The sequence below is a fragment of the Acipenser ruthenus genome, chromosome 26 (assembly GCF_902713425.1).
Source record: "Acipenser ruthenus chromosome 26, fAciRut3.2 maternal haplotype, whole genome shotgun sequence".
In the NCBI taxonomy this organism is placed as follows: domain Eukaryota; kingdom Metazoa; phylum Chordata; class Actinopteri; order Acipenseriformes; family Acipenseridae; genus Acipenser; species Acipenser ruthenus.
The window spans coordinates 16,544,085-16,569,790 of NC_081214.1; the positions used below are offsets into that span (position 1 = coordinate 16,544,085).

General features: G+C 36.9%; 2 protein-coding genes across 5 annotated transcripts in view; one reads left to right on the plus strand and one right to left on the minus strand.

Annotated features, from left to right (window-relative positions):
* Positions 1-19,008, plus strand: part of LOC117430341 (rho GTPase-activating protein 6-like) — a 49,362-nt gene extending 30,354 nt beyond the window's left edge. For 3 of the 4 annotated variants that reach the window (XM_059001402.1, XM_059001400.1, XM_059001401.1), the window contains 9 exons: positions 3,729-3,982; positions 5,828-6,023; positions 7,229-7,284; positions 7,373-7,523; positions 8,787-8,935; positions 10,427-10,603; positions 12,151-12,248; positions 16,984-17,210; positions 18,062-19,007. In XM_059001402.1, coding sequence (XP_058857385.1) covers positions 3,729-3,982; positions 5,828-6,023; positions 7,229-7,284; positions 7,373-7,523; positions 8,787-8,935; positions 10,427-10,603; positions 12,151-12,248; positions 16,984-17,210; positions 18,062-18,534 — 1,781 coding nt within the window. In that variant the 3' untranslated portion in view covers positions 18,535-19,007. Of the gene's footprint in view, positions 1-3,728; positions 3,983-5,827; positions 6,024-7,228; positions 7,285-7,372; positions 7,524-8,786; positions 8,936-10,426; positions 10,604-12,150; positions 12,249-16,983; positions 17,211-18,061 lie in introns of all 4 variants that reach the window. The other variant, XM_059001399.1, reaches the window with a different exon arrangement.
* A 2,653-nt stretch (positions 19,009-21,661) lies between these two features.
* LOC117430191 (rab proteins geranylgeranyltransferase component A 2-like) overlaps positions 21,662-25,706 on the minus strand; it is a 30,275-nt gene continuing 26,230 nt past the window's right edge. Inside the window, exons 14-15 of the mRNA XM_034049992.3 lie at positions 24,258-24,418; positions 21,662-22,970 (exon numbers count right to left, since the gene is read on the minus strand). Coding sequence (XP_033905883.3) covers positions 22,695-22,970; positions 24,258-24,418 — 437 coding nt within the window. The 3' untranslated portion in view covers positions 21,662-22,694. The remainder of the gene's footprint in view (positions 22,971-24,257; positions 24,419-25,706) is intronic.

Below are 25,706 nucleotides of genomic sequence, written 5' to 3' on the forward strand. Positions count from 1 at the left end.
GCAAGGTGTTTAAAGAAAAGACAGCTGTGGTTAATCTTTCAGAGAAACTGGTGCTAGTGATCAGAAATCATTTTTAATTGTAGAAAATCCAGTGTGCAACTATACTTTATAAGAAAAAAAAACTATTTAGCTGCAAGCAAGCAAGCTCTTCTCTTCAGTTCAAGAAGGACACCATCTTTTTCTTTCCTCCTCTTCTCCCTCAAACAGCAAGGCTGGTCCCAGGCATCCAGTATCTTGCATCACAGGTATGGTGATCTCTCTCTGGTTGGCACCTGTAATGTACTGCAACTCCCTCAGTCAGCTCCCTACACTACAGGCATACCATGCTTCCCATGGCTCTCCAGTCTACTGGCTATTTACACTTGAGGCAGGTTGCTCTTATTATTTCCTTTCCTTTGAAATTAAACACGGGCTGTCCTGAGCTAACCTCAGAATAAACACAACATCTTCCAGGGGAACAAACTGTACAAACTCCCTTTTTAAACAGGCCCTGTCTTTGCTGGCACTCGTCACAACTACAATCTGGGTGTCTCGGAGATGCTTGTTTATTCCTGGAATTACTTACTCTCAAACCAAATCTTGTGGAATCCCCTGCAGGACAGTCATGTAAAGTCCCGTACTTGTCCATCTCAGTCTACTCACATAAATACACTCATCTGGGCATACCATGGGCCATTTTAATGTCTCTAACATAATATGGATTTACCTCCATGTCTGCCATTTTCCACACCTCTGTGCTGTAGTCACACTCAGTGGGTATTTGCAACAACAGATTAGACAAGGAGCCTCCCTGAACACCAGTATTTTATGTATTCTCCACACCTTGCCGGGCTCAAGGGTTTTGATCAACTCTGTGACAATATCAAAGGTATTACTCTAAGAGAAGTAAAAAACAAATACGTATTATTGTATGGTTTCTTATAGTAAGATGTCCTGGTTCAGGCACAATTAAAAGTATGTTTTTCTTCCTACAGAATTATGTGCTCCCAACAAAATGGCAATATTGTATAAATATTTTAATAGAAAAATGTACATTATAATTATATCTTCTGATTTTCGGTTTTCACCGATAAAACATGGCCGACACAACAAAAATGAAATCGGAGTATAGCCAATAAACACTGGAAATGGTTACTCAATTCACATTGACGTCATCATGTTCCCATTTAAAAAACAAAAACCTGCTATGTACAAAAAAACAAAAATAAACTTCCTTCCAAGTGCAGCTGGGCAATGTCCATCCTTCCTGACTCGTATCTATCATTGATTTGTTCTGAATACTTTAAACCCATCCCAACTACTGAGTGGCAGCACATTCCTTCATTTCTATTGGAGACTCTGCTTGTAAGATTTAAAACAAGATTACACTTAGGCTTGTTCGTGGGATTTAAAGCTATATTCCAGTTAGATAGAATAAAAAAATGCCTAGACACCCAAAAACCCCAGAAGAATGTGCCCGTGACCACAAGGATTACATTGTGGAAGACAGCAAAGGAAAGAAGGTACAACTTAAGTCTGCAAGCACTGTTGAGCTACTATACATATTGTGACAGAACAAAACTCCCAAGCATTTTGGAAAGTAACCTAAAACAATTATTTCATTCAGTATATAATGAGCGAAAGCCTCGAAAAAAAGATTTACATAACTCGAAAATAGCTAAAAATAAGCACAGAAAAATGAAATGAAAACAGAAGCCCTAATTGTAATGCATGTCTTTGACTTTTTTTTCAAGTGGCAGTTGTTCTGTATTGCCTCATCAATTATGAAAAGACAGCAGACTCGTGTGGTTTATTTTTTTTAAGCTTAAACATTTACAAATATTGTAAATGTTTAATATATACAGATAACACAATGGCCTAAACAATACAGTTATAAAATATTTTGTGTACTTCATTAAATTGTTACAGCTGTTGAGATGCATTTTGCACCGACTATCACCCGCTTTAAAGCAGGTACTCCCATGTAGACTTTAGATTTGATCATCTGTCAAGTGGCTGCTCAGGTGATCAAATTGTTTGTTGGCGGTTTGGGAATCTTGGTTTGTACACCTGACATCCTGGACAAGTTTGTGGGAGGTCAAACACACCATGTACCAGCCCATATCTACACAATCCTTCACTGAGGATTCCCCATTCCACTGCACATGGGCTCAATATCCACTTCAGAACATCAACTCCCCATAAGGGACTAAACAACCATCATTAAATCAAGATTCGGTCTGCCCACTAATGATCAACTTGGTGGCGTATGTTGAGCCAAGGAGAATGATTTGCTCAATGCAACATCGTTGAATATGAAGGAATTCACTTATGGTGTGGGAAGTGTGGCAATGTGCCCCGTCCCTGTGTGCATTTGTGTATGTTGCGTGTGTAAATGTTGGTGTATAGATTGGTACACGGGATATAAACGGGTCTGTGTTTCACGTGTATTTAAAGTGTAGATTTGTATTTAGGCACGAGGAGAGCACAAATCACTTCACGTGCTGGTTAAATGTAATATGTGAGCACGGGGTTGCACAGAATTAATTCACGTGCTGGGATTCAAGTGAATAATTAATTAGTAATTGAATCCCAGCACAATAGTATATATAGACGCACATTTCTTGCACTCAGGGTTGGGTGTTCGAGAGTGGAGAACGGGTGAGAAAGGGAGAAGGAGAAACGTAAAGTAAAATAATAATCAATAAGTGTTTTGTTTGTACTCACCGTGTTTGTTCGTCTCCGTGCACCGTTTGTTAAGTGTTTAGTCCGTTTTGTTTGTCTTTTTATTTTGGCGTGTAGTGCCGTGTCCTGTGTTTTTGTTGTGTTCCAACCTTTTATTTTCTGTGCTGTTAATTATTAAATGCTGAGCGCGATCACGCGCTCAGCTTAAACAAACCACATCTCTCTGTTTATTTACTTCCTGCTTCTGGTCTGACACCACCCACTCCGGCCGTCTTTGTGACAGAAGGCATCTGAATTTGAGGTCAAACAAATCTAAATGTGATGCCAAGGGATGGATTTACAGCTTGATAGACACCTAGTAGGACCTATTTGCTGGTGCAATTTGGCAAGTTTGTATTGAAGCAAGATAATGGCAGTTTGCTAGGTTGTGGATGATCTTGTGCAGGAGACTTTAGAGGTTATGGACTGGCCAGCAACAAGTCAAAACTTTAATCCCATAGAATACCTTTGGGACCTTCTAGGACAGGGCTTCCCAACTGTGGTCCTGGGGACCCCATGTGTCTTCTGGTTTGCATTCCAACTGTGCTTTCAATTACTTAATTAACCCCTTAATAATTTGCTTAATTATACCTTTTTACTTGTTTTCAGCTCTTAAACTGTTGCACATTTCAAGTTAGCTATAACATTTTATAAGTAACTTGAACTTTGCAACTTTTTAGGAGCTGAGAACAATTAAAAAGGTCTAAATTATTAGTTCAATTAAGGGTCTAGTTAAGTAATTGAGTGCTCAGTTAGAATGAAAACCAGAAGACACATGGGGTCCCCAGGACCAGGGTTGGGAAGCTATGTTCTAGGACATCGTGTTGGTCAGTGTTATAACTATACATGTGACATCAGGGAGCTTGGTGTTCCATTGAATGAAGAATGAGACAGGAAAAATAGTATTCCTTTAATTCTTTTGTAATGTGTTGGTTTTATGTAGTTTTCATTACAGTTAATGACATCCTCTTTGGTAGGTTTTGGTGCTTTGCATTAACACATATGAATGTATTCTTGGTTTGCAGAAAGCACTCCCAAGGCTTTCGGGATTCCATTGTCTAAAGTGATTTCTAATGATCGGCATCAGAAGCAGAAGCAGGATGCGGTAAAGGAGAGCCGCAGGGACTGTCTGAATCTGGAAGCCAGCATCATGAGGTTCAGGTCTCAGAAGCAGAATAAACTGTACAACAGCAACTTCTATCTGGCGTCCTCCTTTGATTTTCAGAATGAACCGCTCTCTCCAACGCTCATGGATAATGCGGCAAGGGTCCAGAGGAGGGTAAGTAAGAGGACATGGACACATAAGAACGAGAGGTCATTCAACCCATAAATGCTCTTGTAGTTCCTGGTAACTGATTGATCCCAGAAGATAAAGTTGGCTCTTAAATAATCCAAAAGTGTCTCTGAAGTTTGTCACCACTTAATTTCTAACTTTAAACATATTTTGAAAAATATTTAAAAGTAAAAATCTGTGGATTTTTGTATTTTCTTTTGTTTTGTGTTTTACATTTATGTATTTTTTTTTTTTTTTTAAAAAAGGCTTAAACAATTGGTCTTTTGATAAAGCAAGATATATTTCTGAAGGTGTCCAAATGTAAATTGGGCTATATTGTTGATCATCACAATAAAAAAAGTAGAATATATTTCAAAATATTTATAAATCTCTTTTGGAATATAGTGGAACATATTTAAGTGATCATTTGTTTGTTAAGTGTAGTGTATGAGGAGGTAAACCTTTCTGAATTGAAATAAAACGACAAGGCCTGCTGAGACTTTTTTCATTTTAATTTGGAATGTTTACCTCAGAGTTAAAAACTAAGCCATCCTTATTATACAATTTTACTTTATAAAAAAACAAAAAAACCTTAAAATACTGTCCTGTTTATTCTTTTGCTTTCTTTTTTCTTGGATACCTAAATAAATCTAGTTTTGTGTTTTACTTTGCTCTCTTCTGCTATAGTCTCCAGTTGCCGTAGTGATGGAATGTTTTTTTGTCAGCTTAAACTTGTTCCATTTCATACACAGAGAAATCAAAACATGTAGTGTATTGTTACATATTTAATTTAAGGCATTAACAGAAATAAATGTGTGTCCAGTTTTGAATATTGCAAAATGTCTAAAAAGTGAGGTCTAACCAGTACATTATACGACCCTATCATATTATCCTTTGACTTGTACCGCTACACTTTTCTCCCTTCTTAAATATTGGTACCGCGGAGTCTGTTGGAAGATCTCCTGTTATTGATTTGTCAAAAGCTCTGACAGCGACTTAGAAATAGCCTCCCTTGTTTCTTTGAGCACTCTTCAATTCATGTGTTAGTACTTTATCATCCTCCACTACATTTTCCATATTGTCCCTTAGACTCTTCACTTCTTCCTTGACTGCTGTTTAACTGTTGTAACATTGGAAGAACATTTGGAGGTTTTGTTTAATGCCAGAGGCAATGTGGAACTCTATATATCTCTTGTTGGCACAGGTTCACATCAACAAAGAGAAGAATGGAGTCCTGGAAGATTACAAAAAAAAAAAAAAAAAAGTCCCATTGTGTCTGCTTGTAGTACAGAATAAACAAAATAGAAAGAAGCCTTTTAAAATGACTTGAAAAGGGACTGAGCTTACCAAAAATGATATTAAACAATGTTAATGACATTTCTCAGATCACTCTAAACACTTGGAAATGTGACTGCAACTACTTCAAGTTACCCTTTCTGCAAACTTGAACGTCTTATACTCTGGATTCGAAACATTACACAGCTACCCTGGGAATTTCTTAGCACTTGTAAGGAGATTTACTTTTAACGTTTTAAAAAAATAAGGAGAGATTAGAAAATATTACATTTGCTCAATGCAATGGGAGTAATGGAAATTAACCCCAAATTGACACCGTTGCTTTAATCACCATGGGTTCTGCTAGGTTTTTTTTATATACAGTACAATGTGTCAGAATCTGGATAAAGTCTACTGCTGCACACAAAGGAGACATGTGCTTGAAAACTGTAAAAGAAAAAAAAATATGCCATGCTATTTAAACGGATACCCCACTTGTAGTGTATTTTGTGATGCAAGTAGGTTTGATGATGTGTGATTCTCATGTGTTATCAAGCTGCATTCTCTTGGTTTCAGGGAGGTATGTCGGTGGATTCGATCACGGATTTAGATGACAGTCAGTCTCGGTTACTGGAAGCTCTTCAGCTCTCCCACCCACAAGAGCTGGAAAGTAAGAGAGATAAAGGACGAGTTACGAAACTCAGCCTCAACCCTATTTACAGACAGGTCCCTCGAATTATGGACAGTTGCTGCCAGCACATTGAAACGTACGGTGAGTGTATCCTTGTAGCTTTAATAGGTTACTGGGGTATTTGTTCAGTAGTGACTGCAGTGATTGCCTGAAGTGTTCATATGCCTGATTTATTGATCCTTGCAGCTGCACTTAGTCCACAAACTTGCAAAAGCAACTCATGCTTATCCACTGCATTCCTTCAACAAGAAGTGCAGCATGAAAAAATGAAGGAGCTCAACACATGCTATCAACAAACACCATTACATTATTTTAAAAAAATGCATGCATCTTTCATACAGGAAAATATGATACTAGAAAAGATTTACAGGTTTTATTTCGTTAGATCTGTGTACGTTAAGTATCAATACTAAAACCTGAAGCAAAGCATTTTTTATCCTCTTCTATCATTTGAATCCCATATTACTAAAGCATCTTTTCATCATTTGAGAAATATAGCTAAACTTTGTTCTATTATTTCTGTATCTGATGCTGAGAGGCTAATGCATGCCTTTGTTTCATCGAGAATCAACTATTATAATGCACTTTTTTCTGGGATTCCAAAGTATTTGGTGTCTCGCTTGCAGCTTACTCAGAATGTTGCTGCAAGAATTCTAACTAAAACCAGAAAAGGTGAATATAGTACTCCTGTCTTGGCCTCCTTACACTGGCTTCCTGTGCAGTTTCGAATTGATTTTAAGATTTTATAAAGCCCTTCATGGATTAGCACCCAGTTATTTACAAGAGCCGTTGATCCCATAAACAGAATCTTAGATCTAATAGTATGGGAAGAAGGGCCTTTTACTATCAGGCTCCTACATTATGGAACGCTCTGCCTTTTTTTGTCAATTCCCCCTGCTTATTCATTTTTTTTAAAAATCTAGTCATACTGTATAAGCAACAGAAATATTCACATCTATATGCATTACCCCAGTGATTCTCGTGTTTTTTGGATGGCACCCCCGGTAGGTTTTGAATGACAGGAATACACTGCAGATTTCAGAATTTTGTTGTTTCTTAACTTTTAAAAATGTGGAACCAAGTCAAAACAGACCAACCAATTTATCACAGTAACATCACAGGAATGCAATACTTAAAAAAAAAAAAAAAAAATGTTAGAGTAGAATTCATCACATGTATCACATGAGAGTACAACTTAGTACTGATCACTAACATATAAAGGTGAAGGAATAGCCCCTAAACTGACAAGATAGCTTGTTTTCTTACACTTGATTTTTATTTTGTAGGCTTGCAGACAGTGGGGATTTTCAGAGTGGGGAGCTCCAAGAAAAGGGTCAGACAGGTATGTGTTTCTGGACCCACCAAGTTTTCGCTATTTTGTTAAATCATTCCTATTTGAAGCCTCTACAAACACCCTTGTGTTTTTTCAGTTGCGAGAGGAGTTTGACCAAGGCAATGATGTGATTCTCGATGATGATCAGAGTGTCCATGATGTGGCAGCGCTGCTAAAGGAATTCCTGCGGGAGATGCCAGATCCACTGCTTCCCAGGGAGTTATACACAGCCTTTCTCAGTGCTTCGGGTATGTAAACACCAGTCGACAGGGTGTTTGTATTCACTTCAAATACGTTGTAAAAACTACACTTAATTATGGTGTGGTGGTTAAGAAAAGGGCTTGTAACCAGGAGGTCCCCAGTTCAAATCCTGGCTCAGCCACTGTGTGACCTTGAGCAAGTCCCTTAACCTAACAAAGCCAAATACAAAAGGGTAAGGTAATTCTAGGACAAGGTGCGCATCTTGCACAGCCAGTCATATACAAGTCTCCTTTAAAATAAGCTGCTCCGTGAAATTCTTCTCTCCCAGATGGACCCTATTAATGATGTAACACCATATAGATATAAGATAGCGGGTCCCATGGAATATCTCTCCTGCTCTCTTCTGACACAACCGTTGGGCTTTTAAACAAGGTCGGGTTCGGCATAGAATTCTATTGTGCTCGCCGCGGACAGGAAGGACTGTGGTACTGCGCAGACTGACACGGAAGTCGTTTAGTCCACATATCATCTAATGCTGGTTTACAATCTAAGGAAATTATGCCGGTTTCCGACCAGCGATGTGAAAACCTCTGAAATTATTGGTCAGCTTCTCTTTAAGACCGCAAAACCTGAGTAGGATCATTTCCTGCACAAAAAAAAAAAACAAACACTCAGAAGCTCCTCCCTTGATGTCAAGTGCCAGTGCAGTGCTTAGCTGTTCCGTGAATCCTCCCTCAGATGTGGGAAGTCAGTCTGCTTTCAATTCACAAATGTCATTTTATGTCGAAAATTTTACTATAAATGGGAATGTTCAATATAATGTTTATGGCAAATAAAAAAGTACAAAATATATGTATTCAGGGACACTTTTTTTCAGTGGAAGAATACATAATACATTTCAAATTTGTTCCTTAAATTTGAAATGTATTATGTATTCTTCCACTGAAAAAAAAGCTAGTTTGTGTAATTATAAATTTTTGTTTTAGCCATTTTATAAGTGAAATAACCCGGTAAGACAATTCTTATCGCACACCCTGTCGTGGGTTATATCTTACATAACCTGTTGTCATTAGACCGTTATTGCTTCTTTTAATTTCTATCCTAGCAAAAATGATGCATTTGAATATTTTGTTATATATATATATATATATATATATATATATATATATATGTGTGTGTGTGTTATATTAAATGCATCATAAACTGTTAATGTTATAAAACATGTTATTTTGTTTGGTGCAATTTTAGTAGTCTGCTTTTTCAATTCTGTATCTAATGTATTTTTTCTTTCCTTTTTGGCTGGATCTTAGCGATGGACACAGAGGAGCAACACTCATTCCTGCAGCTCCTGATATATCTTTTGCCACCGTGTAATTGCGACACCCTCCACAGGCTACTGCAGTTCCTGAGCAAAGTGGCAAGCTATGCTCAGAATTATACTGAACCAGATGGGCAGGAGGTAGGGCTTTCAATGACTGCATATCAACACTTTGATACATTTTCATTAGCCAATTAGTTCCATCCTTTTCTGAGACACATAACGAACATATCTTGAAATATATTGCTACTTTGTACCAGCAAGGATGTCAGCAACATGCCCCCATCACAGCAAGTCCTCAATCAACTCTAGAAGCACTCGGTATAAATAAAATCGAAGCACTGAGAGGACTTGAGGGTATGCGGAAAAGCACATACCCAAGAGAGTTTAAAAGATACAAGGTAATTTATCACAAATCAACAAAGACAGGAGATGTGGCAAACCTGATACCCATATTTAAAAAGGAAGAACCAAGAAACTACAGAGCCATCAGTCTCATCTCCATAACATGTAAAATCCTGGAATCAATCCCAAGAGGAAAACTATGCGAGTATCTATACAACAACGCCATTATAGGCAACAGGTTTGATTTTAATGGATTCTGAAATACATGTCTGAATCAGTGAATTCTATTTATTTTTTTTAAGACAAAGGCAAAATGAAAGTGAGGCTCTCCATTGTGGGTCTGGAGATAGGCCAAAGAACAGTAACCAGACTAATCCCAGGATTTACAGGAATACACTACAAAGAAAGGCTAAACATCTTTTTAGCCTGGAACAAAGAAGAAATCTGGGGTACATGAAGTCTTTAAAATCTTAAAAGGTGCAGACCAAAACAATATTTTAAACGCAGGACAGAAACCTGGACTAGAGAACAACGTTGGAAATTAAGTGGAGATAGACTTAGGACAGAGAGAAGACACTTCTTCACACAGAGATTGGTGAGGGTATGGAACGGGCTACCTAGTCATGTTGTGGATGCTGAATCACTCGGATCCTTTTATCCCTAATCAGATCCAACTATCAAAGAAAACAGTGCTCAAAGTAGTGTCTGAGAAGAGCCACTTAGTATATGTACAACAATTATCAAAACTAATGTAGTCTTCTTATTTATATTCACTTTGTATATGATTTTGTTTCAGTCATTCCATCATCCTTTTAAAACTAAGCAGTTAAAAGCACTGCTGCTGCATCAGTGAAGCTCTGAAACATGTCTTGGATATAAGTATAGCTTGTACACCAGGGTGTAACCATTATCTTTCTCCCTGTAATGAATGCTCTGACCCTAGTGGATGCAAGAAAGATACATTCAGTTATTGTCTTAATCTTTTGTATTGTACTCAGTTGTATTCTTGGATTTTCTTTGTAACCATACTATTACTATCAACATTACCATTAAGAAAAAAAAACAAAAAACTTGTTATTTGGGATCTTTTCGATATCCATTGGTGTATGTGTGTGTGTGTGTGTGTGTATGTGTATATATATATATATATATATATATATATATATATATATATATATATATATATATGTTTAAAACTGTAGATTTTTTCAGAGATGATTCTGAAACAAGCAGTTCTCGGTTATACTGGTAATAAACTTTTTGTATGTTATTAATCTCATATTTCAGATTGCTGGTAATAAGATGACTGCAGCTAACTTGGCAACAATTTTTGGACCAAACCTCCTCCAGAGAGAGAAAGTGCCAGAAAAGGATTACAGTCTGAAGTCCTTGGAGGTGGAGGACAGCCCATCCATCATCACAGTTGTCCAGAGACTTATAGAGAACTATGAATCGTTATTTACAGTAAGTAATACAGTCTAAATGTCCGTGGCAAGGCTGAGGCTGTGCGCATGACAAATAGAAACATATTTCTTTGGTTTATTTTCATTCTGGGGTTTTTGTGTTTTTATTTTTGTAAACCGTTATTAAGTCAGATGCTCTATCTGGGACATGCTACCTGCTGTGCTTGGTTGTGGAGAAAAGCATCTGGTGATTGGCCAGCTGTGGATCCCTAAACAGCAGGTGGGCGTGTCTCGGTGGAGCATCTCATGATAAAAGGGTGCTGCTGAACATACCTCTAGGCTGCTGTAGGGCCATGAGTCAAGGATCAAGACAGTCCACGCTACCGAGACAACAAAGCTTGAGAAGCCAACTCCTTTGACCTCCATGTGTCTAACCACCATCGGAGCTCCAGAAGAAAGATACCTGAGCATGACAACGAGCAGTACATAACAAACTTGAAACTCAATGGAAGATTATGATGAAAGTGCTGAATTTCTTTTACCATGGTACTGCTTTAAACGGCAGCATAATGGAGTTCTGGATGTATTTACATCTGGGGTAATTGACCGATATCAGCAGAATTAAATAACATTTTAAGTGACCACATGATCGAATGAAGTCTACTAGGAAAGCAAAACAGCAACAACCAAAACTCTGGTCTACAACTCCCAGAAGGCCAACTTTGCGTGCACTTAGGTTATGCTTTTTTCTAAATGAGTTCAACTGAATAATACTAAATCACACTTAGTAGAGGCATGAGTTTTGCTGAAGAGATGTCATCATTACCATGTCTAATGTTTGCCCTATGGTACATTTTGATTTAAAATAAAAATTGGGAAAATGCATTTTTTATTCATTTATTTATTTATTTTTTACATAAAGTGAGACAAGGGGGATAAAATCGTTAGAAATAAAACCAGAAATCTGTCTCTAATCATGTCTGCATATAGGACAATACATTAATAAATGGTTTCTAAATACATTTATTATTATTATTATTATTATTATTATTATTATTATTATTATTATTATTATTATTATTATTATTATTAATAATAATAATAATAATAATAATAATAATAATAATAATAATAATAGTATTATTGCAAGAAGGGATGCAGTGACGTTTAACAAGATTAATCAAATAATACAAAAAATCAAAAAGCTGGAGTTTAATTAAAATAATCAGTTAATTTACCCAAGTATGTAACAGATCTTACAGTTTTTTTTTTGCCATTAAGCTTCCTGACGTTACTTTATTTCCTCAAATGCTGTAGCATTATAACTACCATTTCCTTAGTTATTTTATACATTGACCACTGAGCTTGTAAATCTGCACATACTGGTTACTTTATACATTGACTGCTGAGCTGGTAAATCTACAGATTGACCAATTTTACACATGAACTGGAACATCTATATATGCTATAAGGTTATGCAGCGAGTGGATGCACTTTTTTAGACAGGGGGTTTCTCGTTCATCCTGTTTTGTTTGTTTTTTGGGTAGTTTTAAGATACCAAATTAATGAACTATATGAAGAGTACTTTTGTTGTTGTATTTTTCAAAGGTGTCACCTGAATTACAGCAAGAGGTACTCATGAGCCTTCTCCAGAGCCAACCAGATGTCATAGACTATCTCTTGCGGAGGAAACTGAGGAAGCTTTCGTAAGTTACACCTTAAAGCTCCGATAATACTGCACAGGCAGAAATCATGGACCATACAGATTAAGACTGTGCTGCAGTCTAATGGAACCAAATTGTGCCTTTCGTCCACAAAATGCCTAAACTGCCCTTCTTTAAATAAGATGTTTAGATTACTGAAATATTAAATATATATTCATTTATAGTAAATATGTATAGGTATGAAAGTTTACTTTGGTTTTAAAATCATAAGGGGACATTTCACGTGTCTGTTACTTTTACGTTTATTTATGTTTTTATTTGCTTTGATAATCCGTGCACTATTATCATGTCATCGTAGATACAAATCATCTTAATCCTAAATTGTTATCTCACATTGTATTCTGGTAGTATTTGCTGTATTTAATGTGCTGTATTTAAACACTGTAACCTTGTAATGCCATGCAACACCTGTAAGTCACCTTGGATAAAGGGGTCTGCCAAATAAATTAATAATAATAATACTAATCTCCCTTGCATCCAACACCCCAGTTTTCTTTACTATGCATAAGAAACTGCAGATTTTTCTTCCAACGGAATTCTCTGGTGCACCAATGCGGTCTGTCCAGCTCTACAAGAAAGCATCCAGTTTGACAAGAAATACAAGCACTGATATATCACTATTGTAAACTATTTTAAAATAGCACTTTGTTTTTTTCCATATATATTGTGTAATTGTAAGGTAATTATTATGGAAACATGCAAGTATATTTATTTCATTAGATTGTAGTGTTTTTTGTTCCTCGCATACATGCCAAAAAAGTGTTTTAATTTATTATTAAACTACATTGTGATTTTATGTCGCCTACACCCTATGCTAGAAAATATTTATCCTATTTCTTCAAGTGGTTTATTGTGTAAATAAATGTATTTTGAAATAAATTACTAGTAGTCTGGGGACCCTGGCCAGAAATTTTCACGACGTAGCACCCCCTGTACAGAAAGCAACAGCTACGTTATTTTGATAGAAGTGCTTATCTAGGGTGGATGTGGTGTTGTAAAGTGATAGTAAGGTATGCCAATGCAAGATTTTTGTACCCATGTCAAAACATTTTGCGCAAATGAAAAGGCCACAAAAATGTACTCAAGTTGTCAAGACAATTTTGAAAATAAAAATGACCAATAAAATGGGATTAACAATTTTACTTCAGACAAAAACAAATTCTAGTCATAAAGGTTTGCTTGACAAAAATTATTAATAAGGCTTGTTACTAAAAGCATGTTAATGCACAGATTATTCTAATGAGTATATATGTGTGTCTAGCCTTTTTTAATATATTTGCCATACACTACATGTCTACGTCTGACTCATCTGTAGTGTCAGACTCATCTGGATCCACACTGGCAGCTTTATGAGGATTATAACAGCCCTCACCACCAGTACAAAAGCAAGTCTGTGTGCATGCTATGCTCTGTCTGGAACAACTGCAGTTGCGCACACACTTGACTTTTTTTACACCGTTATGTAATGAGTTCCAGGAGTGCTTCAGGGGCAGGTGGCTGTATCATTAGTGTTGGAGAAATGCCATTTCCAATTGGGTAGATGATGTCAGGCTGAGCACCGGGACATGGTTGCAGATAAGGGTCTGGTAATTTGCACGCTTGCAGAAGACTATCACAACTGATATCAGAAAAGCTTATATCACACACCATTCACATCCGCCGAGTCAGCCGTTGGGTCATAGAGTATGGTTATCAGAAGTTCTACTGATTTCAACTGTGCAGGAGGTATATTCACCATATTGCCAAACTTGGTAAGGCTTCTAAATTTATGTGAATTCTTCCTGACAAGCTGCCATGACTTTAGTTTGCCAACCCTTGCAAGACTGCTGGTTTAATCACACCCAGTCTACAACTCCATCTGAAATGCGAGCAATGAGGCTGTCCTTGAATCCACCTGCAATAACAATTTTCTGATCTGGGCCAAGTAAAGCTTCTGCCCTATCACACTATTATTCTGATAAGAATTTAACCAGATACTCTATTTTTGGGATTTCCAATTAATTTAGTCCACTGCGTTATGATGGGTGTTTTGGAACCATGGATTTTGACTTCATTGCTTTGTGAGGATTGTCTTTGTGCATGCTCAAAAGCTTTAATTTAATCTTTTATATCATATCGATCACATTAAATCATCTCTTCTGCAGCTCTTAACTCTGTAGAGGCTGGCATACTTTTCTGAAGACCAACTCAGCAAGTTCTCCAAAGCTAGTTGCACCTCCTTGCCCGACCACTTGTATAACAGCCATGTCATCCTCTATCCTTAGAGATGAAAATGTCTTGATGTTGAGCTTGTGCAATGGTTCAAATAATCCAGTGGTATTTGAATTTAGTCTGTCTTCCACAACCTGGTTCAGGTGCGGGTGCGACAAAGTCAGTTGCAATATTGGCGAGTGCTATCAAGTCAGCATTCAAATCAAATAGGTTTGTCACAGGGTTAGTGATTGCATTAACCATCTTATTTACATCTCCTTCAACTCGTTACATGCGACGTGGTGCAGCCTCCTTGTGAGTCTATCATATGACACATTACCTTCATGGAAGTTGTGATAGCTGAGCACTCATGATCAGTGATGAACCATCTAGCCAAAGGTCCTGGATTTAAAGTTAAACCCATTATACCGTGTCACAAAGACGGCCGGAGTGGGTGGCGTCAGACCAGAAGCAGGAAATAAACAGACAGAGACTTGTGGTTTGGTGGAGCTGAGCGAATGCTTTCGCTCAGCATTTAATAAACAGCACAGAAAATAAAAGGTTTGAACAGACAAAACACAGGGCACGGCACTCGAGCCAAAACAAAAAGACAAACAAAACGTACTACACTTAAACAGACAGACGAACAAACAAACACGGTGAGTGAAAACACTTCTAATTTACGTTCTTTGTTTTATTTTCTCCTTCTCTCTCCCCCGTTCTCCACTCACCGAACACCCAACCCCGAGTGAAAGAAATGTGCATCTATATATACTGTTGTGCTGGGATTCAATTACTAATTAATTATTCACTTGAATCCCAGCACGTGAATTAATTACGTGCAACCCCGTGCTCACATATTACATTTAACCAGCACGTGAAGTGATTTGTGCCCTCCTCGTGCCTAAATACAAATCTACATTTTTAACTCACACGTGAAACACAGACCCGTTTATATCCCGTGTACCAATGACTATACACCAACATTAACACACGCACACAACATACAACACATAATATGCACACAGGGGCGGGGCACATTGCCACATACCCCCTTTTATTTTACTATCACAGTCTACTGTTTGTTCAAGTGCCATGTCTGTCCAGACTTGACTGAATTTATTTCTAGACTGAGCCACAGCATGATTTCCTTGCACAAAGTGCTCATGGGCATAATCTGGCAGAAGCTTCATATTACTGATGTACACAGATACCCAGCAGGCATAGTTGGTGTGGTCAAAACCAAAGAATAGCGGTAGCATCTCTACAATCGCCGCAAGATGCATGTCCCAGATGCTTTCACGTTCTGCTCTAATGAACCGCATTAAATAAATAAATTACATGGTGTAAAGCATTTCAGAAATTCCACACAGACAAAACAACAAGCAGAGAACATATTTAAAGTACATTTGCAATAATTAAATGAATATAGGATAAAAACAATGTATAATTATACATGTTAAAGGAGTCATTATTTTGACTTTCATGAAATTTGTGATCACAATTTTACATGATTTAGAAAAGCATCCATATTTCTCAAAGTTACCACTGCATAATACTACCCCCCCTAAAATTACTCCTGGGGGTCCATCTCTTCATAAAAATGTGTTAAACCTTTTCTGTAGGAGGGTGCTACAAATTTCAAATTCAGGAGGGGTTTTCCATTTGACTACACGCTTGTACTACAACCATAACTCCTCCACCATCCCTTAAAGCTACACAATTATAAATCAGTAATGTAACTATAACACAAACTGTTTTAGGGATTTGAATTTAGCTTTTAGATTATATCAGGGGTTAATTTGTAAACAAAAAGGTACCAGATCTTATTAAGAGGGATAGCACATATGTTTATACACCTAATGTCCTGACCATTGAGCTACAGTAGCTCCCATATATGCTTCAAGTTCTCCTCTGCTTGGGGATGGGGGTAGCTGCATGCCGACCTTTGCCTAGCCATGTTTTAAGGTAATCTTCAGGTTTTGAACAATACCAGTGGCAGTTCAACTAAAAGGAGCAACGACGCTGTTGTTGTTAAGATTGATTTGGAGTTTTGCTGTTTGCAGTGTAATTTTGTTTTTTAAATGTTCTCACTCAGACGTTGCATCCTAAAATATATCATTTTAGATGGCATACCATTTTCTAATTCTATATAGGGCACCTCATTTTGTATACATGCTTTTGACAACATATTCAATACGTTCTACAAACAATAGAGCAGTATCAAAGAACATAGCTAAGTACTGAGATGTCCTCACCTCTATCATTAGTTTTTAATTGTATCTAAACAGGCAATTTGGCCAGACCACAGGGTGTGATGTCGTATGATATGTAGTCTTTCATTTGCTGCAGTACAGTTCTTGAAAAAAATCAGCATATCCCAAATTAAATAATGTTTGTGATAATGTTGCGAACAACAAGAAAGAAAAACGTTAAGCTTGTTGACCATGCCTTGAAATGAAGAACAGCCCAGTGTACTGAGGACAATACAATTAGTTAAATAAATTGTTGTCACCTTCTCTTTCAGAACTGCCTCCGAGATGTCCAATGCGACTTCATCCACTGATGGACGTTATTTCTCTGAATCCTCCTATGACTCAAGCAGGCTCTCGAGTGGAGATTTGTCTAGCTTGGACTCGTCTCCTCATTTCTCCGAGCAACAGCCCATGGGAAACCTTGAAGAAGGCAGCCTGAGTGCAGAAATATTCTTTAGCTTACTAAGACCTTTGGATGTGTTAAATCAGCAAAGAAAACGTAAGTTATTAGAATCACCACTAATTCCAATTCAAAGGCATATCACTGCAGTGCGATCTGCATGCATCCAAGGACTAGTTTTACCTCCATGGCAGTTCTACCTCAAACATGGAGTTTACATGACTGTGAAACTTTGCCAAAGGCCGGGTTTAATGGCAGTGTTACAATTTCCATAGGATATACAGTCAGACAATAAGGAGTGACATGAAAGCTTGGGCCAAAGGGTGGTCACACACTTAAGTCTGACATGGCACTAAAGTCAGATGGTAAACCTTGGTATACTATTAAATTAAATGAAACAAAACATTGTACAAGTTGTTTTCCCTATGAGATTTAGCATGGGTTCTGGGATTTTAATTCAAAAATTAAATTCACTGTGTAAATGAATAGTCTTATGAGTATTGACTGCCATCTTGTGGCCATCAGGAAACAGTGTATGTAACATAATGCACCATCTCTAGCAGTCAAGTGCCAAAATAGTTAATGATACTTCAATATACTACTTCTACTGTAAAATCACTCATTTCACATTTTTACATTCTATAAGAGTTGCTATGCTGTCTAAATCCTCACAGTAGACAGGACTTAGGGTGGGATCCTCTAATTTACTGTACAGTTGCTCAGTGTGAAAATCAGCTCTGCCAAAATCTGACAAACTGTGTGGCTGGAAATTGATTCTAGCCAATCGAATTGCAGATTTAAACAATACAAGTAAATGATGACAGGAGGTATCAGTCTTGCACATTACAATTTGACACTGATTTTAAAGGTTTTTTTGTATCCATATTTTAAATCTTGCAGAAAAAACACACACCTTTCATTCAATGTCTTTCAAATTATTTCTCTTTTAGGTTCTTCTGAAGACACACATGGAAGATTCAGACAAAATATAACCTCTAAATCTCATCACAACCTGACGTCCATGGGTCTATCTTCTTTCACAAATATAGCAGAGGAAAAAGTGCCTTGCAAATTTGCAGCTGGTCCTGCTTTTCTCCCTCTGGTCAAGCATGAGGGATACCCAAGTCCATCACAGAAGGATCAAATTCAACTCGTGGACAACAAATCAGAACATTTCTCTCAGGACGATGCTACTGAGCTTGATCTTCACCAGATACTTAGTTTTAGCCCATCCTCTTCCACTACAGTCGGTGGTGAATTTCAAGCTACTTCCTGTAGTTCAAATGCTAACCCCTCTACACAAACTAATCAGCAAAGAGAGGCTGAAGACAGAATATGGGTAAAAAAGGACTTGGGTACTACAGTGACCGAGCAACCAAGGAGCCCTAATTTGGGTGATTCTGAACGTGAAACTATTGTATGAACTAATTTTCAGGTCATAGCTGTAGGATGTGTAAATATTCAGAAAACCACTTGGTCTATTTTAAAACCACGGACTGACCAATTGAAATGGGACATTCCCTATCATATCAAAATATGGTCAGCAAACCGATAATTTGCAACAATATTTAAGTGAACTCCGGCCTGAATAATCTAGGGGCCCAGTGTGTACCAGGAGACCAGGACCCACATCATGGTTATGCCAAACCCAATCTGGTACAATGGTCCTCAATGTGGCCAACTGTGTATCTCATGATCTCATTGAAATTGTCAGTATTTGTTTGTCTGCATATTCCAAGAACATGTACTTTCTCTGCTTGACTATTTTGACTAACCTACAGCTCAGAGTGGTCACATATATGTACTATTGAGGCTATTTATCTACACCTTGCCAGAAATCACCACAATATGTTAAAACTATGATTTCCAATATAAAATAAAAGTTAATGTTTTAAGAAATGTTGTGCACATTTTCAGTATGCAAGTCAATAGGAACCGCCCAAAACTTAAATATCACTCAAATGCTTATGATAAACACAAAATATGAAATGATGCTGGAACTTTGCTTTTTTCATGTGTTAGTTTGGTAGCTGGATTGACATTTTTAGCACAACAATGGGACCACAAAGCATTAAAGGTACAATATTTTAAAATACACAACAATACACAAACTACAAAACAGATAAGCCTATAGTAAAAATGCATAATGTTCACACATCACTCGTGTTAAAATGTATATATTTTTTAAAATTATTGTTCTCATTAACTAAAAGGCTAACAGAAACCCTTATAATCAACTACAAAAAAAAAAAAAAAAAATTTCAAAGCACTCAGAACAAGTAATAACCTCCTTGGTAACTTACTCCTGTAGGAAGTGTATTTTCACCTAAAACAATTATTGAGCATAGAACGAACATATTATAAACTGCCCTGACTTGCAAAGGGCTAAGCCAATTCAATCCACTCTGTGATATTTAGCCTATGTTCCGCGTTACAACACCGCTGCTAAACTTACCCAATCCCAAGAGAAACAATTGGTAGCTGTTCTTCTGATGTGGCTTCTGTCTAATTCCTTTGGCGTTGAGAAGATTGTATAAGGCTTGTATGTTAATTCTAGGCTTTACTGGGAGAGCACGCTGTATTAGGAGTTGTACTGAGCAAAAGAGGACAGTGCAGCTTTTTAACTTGCTTAATATAACTCACGTTTCTCTCTCATTCTCACTACCTGTATCCACTAGATCAGGGGTGTTCAATCCTGGTCCTGGGGGGGAGGGGGGGGGGGGGGCGCGCGGTGTCCCGCCTGGTTTTTGTTCCAACTGTGCCCTAAATTACTTAATTAGAACAATAATTGGTCATAATTGGTCCAATTAAGTACGGTAATTTAAGACACAGTCGGAACAAAAACCAGGAGGAACACCGGCCCTCCAGGACCAGGATTGATACCCCTGCTCTAGGTCAACCCCTACGGGAACCCCAATTGTCCAAATGCAAACATGCAGAAATTCAAACATGTAATTTAAGGGCAAAGACACCCATTTCAAACAGAGTACAACAATAACCAATAGAAATTACTTACTTTCTGTCCGACAATTGTTCATTTTTTTAAAAAAAACTTTACTACTGTATTTTTAAGATTCAGTGTTGCTCTATTTTTTTGTGCAGAAACGATTGTGTTTCTCTAAGCACTTTCAAATTCAAGAACTCGAAAAAAGCGGTTTGACCATATTAACGACAACGATGTCAACGTATTGACTTTATAAAGCGTGTTCTTTCGAGCCTTATTGCATGATCCCACTTAAAAACAGTGTCATTGTATTCGCTTGTTGACGGGGTTTGTATGGTCTCTAGAACAGCGGTTCTCAAACATTTTGCATTTATGCTTTTAATTCCAAAAACATTTAAACAAATGTTTACTTAATTCAATATCTGCTAAAACTGTATCTCAATTTACAGTAACTCGTTACAGCATCTACAATGTAACTGCAGCAACTTGGAGAACAACAAAGAAGGCCTTCTAATCAGCTACAGTATCGTTCTTATACAGCCCTTAATTTTAACAACCAGTAAACTTTAATGATAAGCATTTGCAGTCTCAGTTTTAAAACTATGGTTCACAGCATAACGCGATCAGAGTACTACTACCATTTAGTAATTGTAGGGCAGTATTGCCATGTGTGAAATCTTTAACAATAAAGCCGAAACGAAAATGCATTTATTTGCTTCGAAATCATTTCAAACTGGTTAATAGACTAGTAAGCGCTGGCAAAATCAGCTCAGTTTTATACGGTGCAAAACATTAACGTTTTGTTTTGTTTCTGGACTTTGCACGTTGCCGGCATTAATAGTAGTATCTACAACGTATCGACAATAACAATTAACCATTTTGTTACATACTTTCAACAAGTCTGTCACACACAATTTGGGCTGTTACTGAATTAAACCCTCCTAAAAAAACAGTCCTGTTACAGTAGCAGCAGTATACACTGCCTCTGGGTTTCTGATCGCATCATCAATTCCACATTTTTTAAATCCATTGATGTAAATGTCCGGTCTACTTTTAATGTTTTCAAGCAAACTGGCTTCATCACTGCCATTCTCATATCCACTTTGATATCGGCCAAATTATTTCTCTTGCCCTGCGCTTGTCTGACAGAGAGCGGGATCGATACGAGTCCTGAATGCAACCTCTGATTGGTGGAAGTATTATTGGCGATCCAATCAAAATAGCCAATAAAAGCATCCGCACGTTATACGGTATTGCCTAGGTTAAGATGTGCGCTGTAATTAAAATAAATAAATAATAATTAAAAAAAATAAAAATAAAAATAAAAAAAATCATTAAAAAATAAAAAAAATAAACCGTGACCCTTCTTCATGGCCTTCCAGTTTGAGAACCGCTGCTCTAGAATATGCACCCTTAGCTAGAAAATAGTCAAAAAGACCCCAAGAACCTACAAGATACAGCATAAATCTATTTGGGTATGAATATTTGGTTTTTAAGCTTTCCAGCAGAAGCAATTTGGTCAATTTATATGCACTTATTTTGCTGTTGGTCTTAATTGGTAATGTACTGTGCTACACAGATACAAATAACTTGGTTTACACAAGGCTTGGAGAAACTTAAATTTATTAAAAAACAAAAAAAAATCCAGCAGTTTAGACGGCATACCTAAACCAATGTAAAAAAAAAAAAACCCCATCATGCTATTTAAACTAGTAAATTGAATAATCTATGAAGACATTTATAAGACAAGTTTTAGGGACATTATTATTTTAATATAATTATTAAATATTGCAGACATTTTGCTGCAGTGATAACTGTTCAGCAAGTTGTAAATCAGGAAAAAAGTTGTAAATCAATGAAGTGTTCATTCTTTTTTCTTTAATCACATGCATTGCTAAAAATATTAAATGCAGCCATGTTAGGGTTGAAGTGATTGTAGCTAACAATTATTTCATAAATCGTTGTGCACGTCCATTTGTTATATAGGTCTCAAATGTGGAGTTTTGAAAGAAAAACATATTATAGCGATTTTTGTATTGGTAAAGAGATCTGTTTGCAAGCCATGCTTTAAGTTAGTGTTGCACTTGCTTGGTCATTTCCTGTCAAACCAACCAGCTGCTTCCCATATTGACTGACATGCTTTCAGTTGGTAACATGCTTTGATCCAGAAGACACTGCTGAAGCAAAATGACCCAGTAATTACAAGTGAAACATATGACTGGAAAAAGGCATAGAAACTGAGAACATTCTTTAACCTAAAGAAGTACCAGATATCATGTTAAAAACTGCACATTTGAGACTAATGAAGCTAATGCAAGTGCAAAATGTGTAAAATTTATAGAATCATTTTTTAAGCTATCATTTCATTAAGTTATAGATGTGCCATTAATTAGTTTTAAATGAATGTCCATTCACCTTAGATACAATGAACATATAAAAGTAAGTGATTCCTTAAATCTTTAACAATGTTAACATTGACAGCCTGCACATGAAGGAAATTAAAATAAGCTTACATTCTTAAAAGGCTTTTTGTTTAAATATCTACCATATTCATAAGGCTTTGAGGCATGTTACATGTTTGAAATAGATACAAGAACTAGTAGAATTCTGTTTCATGAGAAGAAAGAACTTTCATGGAGTTACTCTGTATCTTGTTCTTCTGTTGAATCATTGCAAGTAGCCAGACTGACTGGGGTAACAGAGGTGTTTTTCTCTGTTGTTTCTGTCATTGCTTTTTCATTTTCCTGTTCTGGAACTGCACCCTCTTCTGGCTTGTTATGCTCTGGCCCCAAAGGGGCCCCAAAGCCTGCATTCTCTGCCTCAGCTCCATCTCCATCGTAAATAATGTCTTCAGGGTTTGGGGCAGGAGGGCAAAACTCCTCATCAGGGAACAACTGACCAAAGATACTCTCCGCCTTGTGAAAAAATAAAAGTTATCACACAAATGGTTACATGTAACAAATGGTGTAACAAATGGCTACATCCAAACATTTATGCGTTAATACTTTTCCTAATTTTTGTTTTGTATATGGGTGTCAACAGTGCAAGTTATAGACACTTCATTGAAAAGAAATACAAAATATTTGTTCCAAGCCACCTGTCTTAACGCTGGCACATAGCAATTGTGAATTGTCTAAAAACCTTGAAATCTGCTGCACTTCATTATTCCTGCCACCAGGTAGCAGAAGAAAATAGAAAATGTATTACATTTTTTTTTTATATAAATGGTTTGCTGTGGGCCTCAATTATTTGGAAGCTTTAAGGAGAGAAGCTTTCAAAACCTTAAATTCGGGGGTAGCTATAAAATGAACATGGGAAGAATTGAAATTGTGTAGCTTACAGTTTATATTCATTTTCAAGAGTAGGCTACATTCATTAAATGCTTATGATTTGGTTGCTATTGGATTCTCCTCTAAAAATGCAATATATCTCCATACTGTTTTGAACCAGCCGGCTTAAGTGACACAAACAAATACATAAATAGTAACATTCTATTATTCTGTGGAGAAATTAAATAGGTCACAGATTGACTTTGGTTAATATTAGCAAGAACTGCTAACAGCAGGATCAGTAGGTTTACTTCATTAATGCTTCCAGTAATTCATTTATCAAAAACTGATAACATGGCTTCAATATGGTAGCCATATAAAAGGTCAATGTCATGGCCACCAACACATTTAGCATGCAGGGTTTATATAACTCTGCAAGTATGTAGTCACTGCCTCAAATGGTTTCTAACATATGAGGAATCGGACACGGTGACAGAGCAAAGTTCAGAGTGCTGTTAGATTTGGCCACGGGAGTTTCCATCATACTGAAACACTTCCCTCACTGGCATGTTTAATTAGGACCATTTTATTTGCCTGTCAGTAAAGTTATTCTTTCTTTTTTTTAATACAATTCAATCACTCGTTTAGTATAGTGCCCCGATGTGAAAATAACTGTTGTTTAAATCACCTCCTGCAAATATATTAAAAAGTCTGAATGGCAATATTATAAACAAATAATATCTTTATTTTTCATATTGGTCCAAACCTTGAAATATTTTTGTAAACTTAAAATACTGCAGAACTATTGAACTAAGGAAGTGGCAGCCACATATTGGATCCTAATGGTGAGCACTCGGGACACGCTTATTGTAATAACACCAACAATAATCAGCACAATGTCTTAGAACACAGTAAATGATTCATGTCCTTTACCTGTTTAATAGAATGATCACTGCCAAGAGTAGAGTCCGGTCCAGAACAGACATAGACATTACTAGGCAGATTGTAGGAGCTTCTCTCTGCTACAGAAGAGTCTCTCATGTTAAAATACAGAGCCCACAACACTGAAGGCTTCTCCATGCCTGAATCAGCATCTAAAAAAAATAAAATAAAAAAAGAGGTAAATGGTAATGGTAAATTGCATCACTCAAAACAGGTTCACGATCATTAAAAATAACACAAGAAATAAGGCATTTAGGGTAAACTTTAACAGAGGGGAAACTTTCTGATATTGATGCTCTAAGATGACATTTTCAGCTATATCAAATAGCACTGAGGGACCTTTTAAAATTCAGAAGATTTGTTTGTCTTTGCAAACAATTCGAGACCAAATCACACCCTGTAGCCAGGTGCAGAAACTGTCCGAGTACCACTCCCCCGAAACAGTGTGCTAGGGACTCCAAGCTCTGCGGTACACTGACTTGCGTCCGAGCAGCCGACGCAAGTAAAGCGAACAAAAGAGAGATTTAATAAATTAATTTTACACCAGTGTCAGACACAGAAACACTTGTGATTTATTGTGCACCTCTGAATGGGGATGCTTACTGAGATCATAGGCAAGCAATGTGAAATCATGTGTTACTGTATGTTTAATTTAATAACTTAAGTCACTTGCCCATGTTAAAATCGGATTAGGCTAAACTATTTACATCTATCAATTTATGTAAAAATCTCTCAAAGTTTTACTGGGGTCTCTTCATTTTGACTAATAAAATGGATTTAGAGCTGCAATCCAGGTGACTTTGCCTCTTTGACCTGTTCTGGCCCACTGCTCCTCTTATCTGGTGATTCATCCTCAGTAACTCCAACAGTATTTGTCCTGACATTTTAATTAAAATACTACCACCTCGTTCAGATGATAAAAAGGCTAGCAGTGAAAACTGACTTCCCAGAGCATAACTGCACCTGAGAACCGCCTCTGATTCCTGCAAAAGAGACTTCCAGTCATTACAATGGAATCGAAAGGGCTACTTAACCATGACCAAAAGTTTCAGACATTTCAGCCTTCTACCAAATTTTATTGACAGATGACTTATAATTGGTGGTATCATTCTGTTAGATTTAAATACATCTCTTTTGCTCATAGCTAGTGATGAATACAGTATTTTCATGTTCGGATGTCCATTCAAAATTCACTATTAGAATATTCTTTCATTCGTAAAACTTAAAGCCATTATATGTAACACTATATTAAAAGTATGGCCTTACTTTAACCCACTGAATTAACTACAAACCAAAAGGATGCCATACAGCAGTTTAGGTTAAAAAAAAATGTATTTCAGGCAAAAACAGTACCTAACACTTTTTTTATCCCTGTCGTCGTTTTTTCGCAATAAAATAACTAGCCAAAGTCACATTTTAGTAAAGTAAGCAGAACAAGTA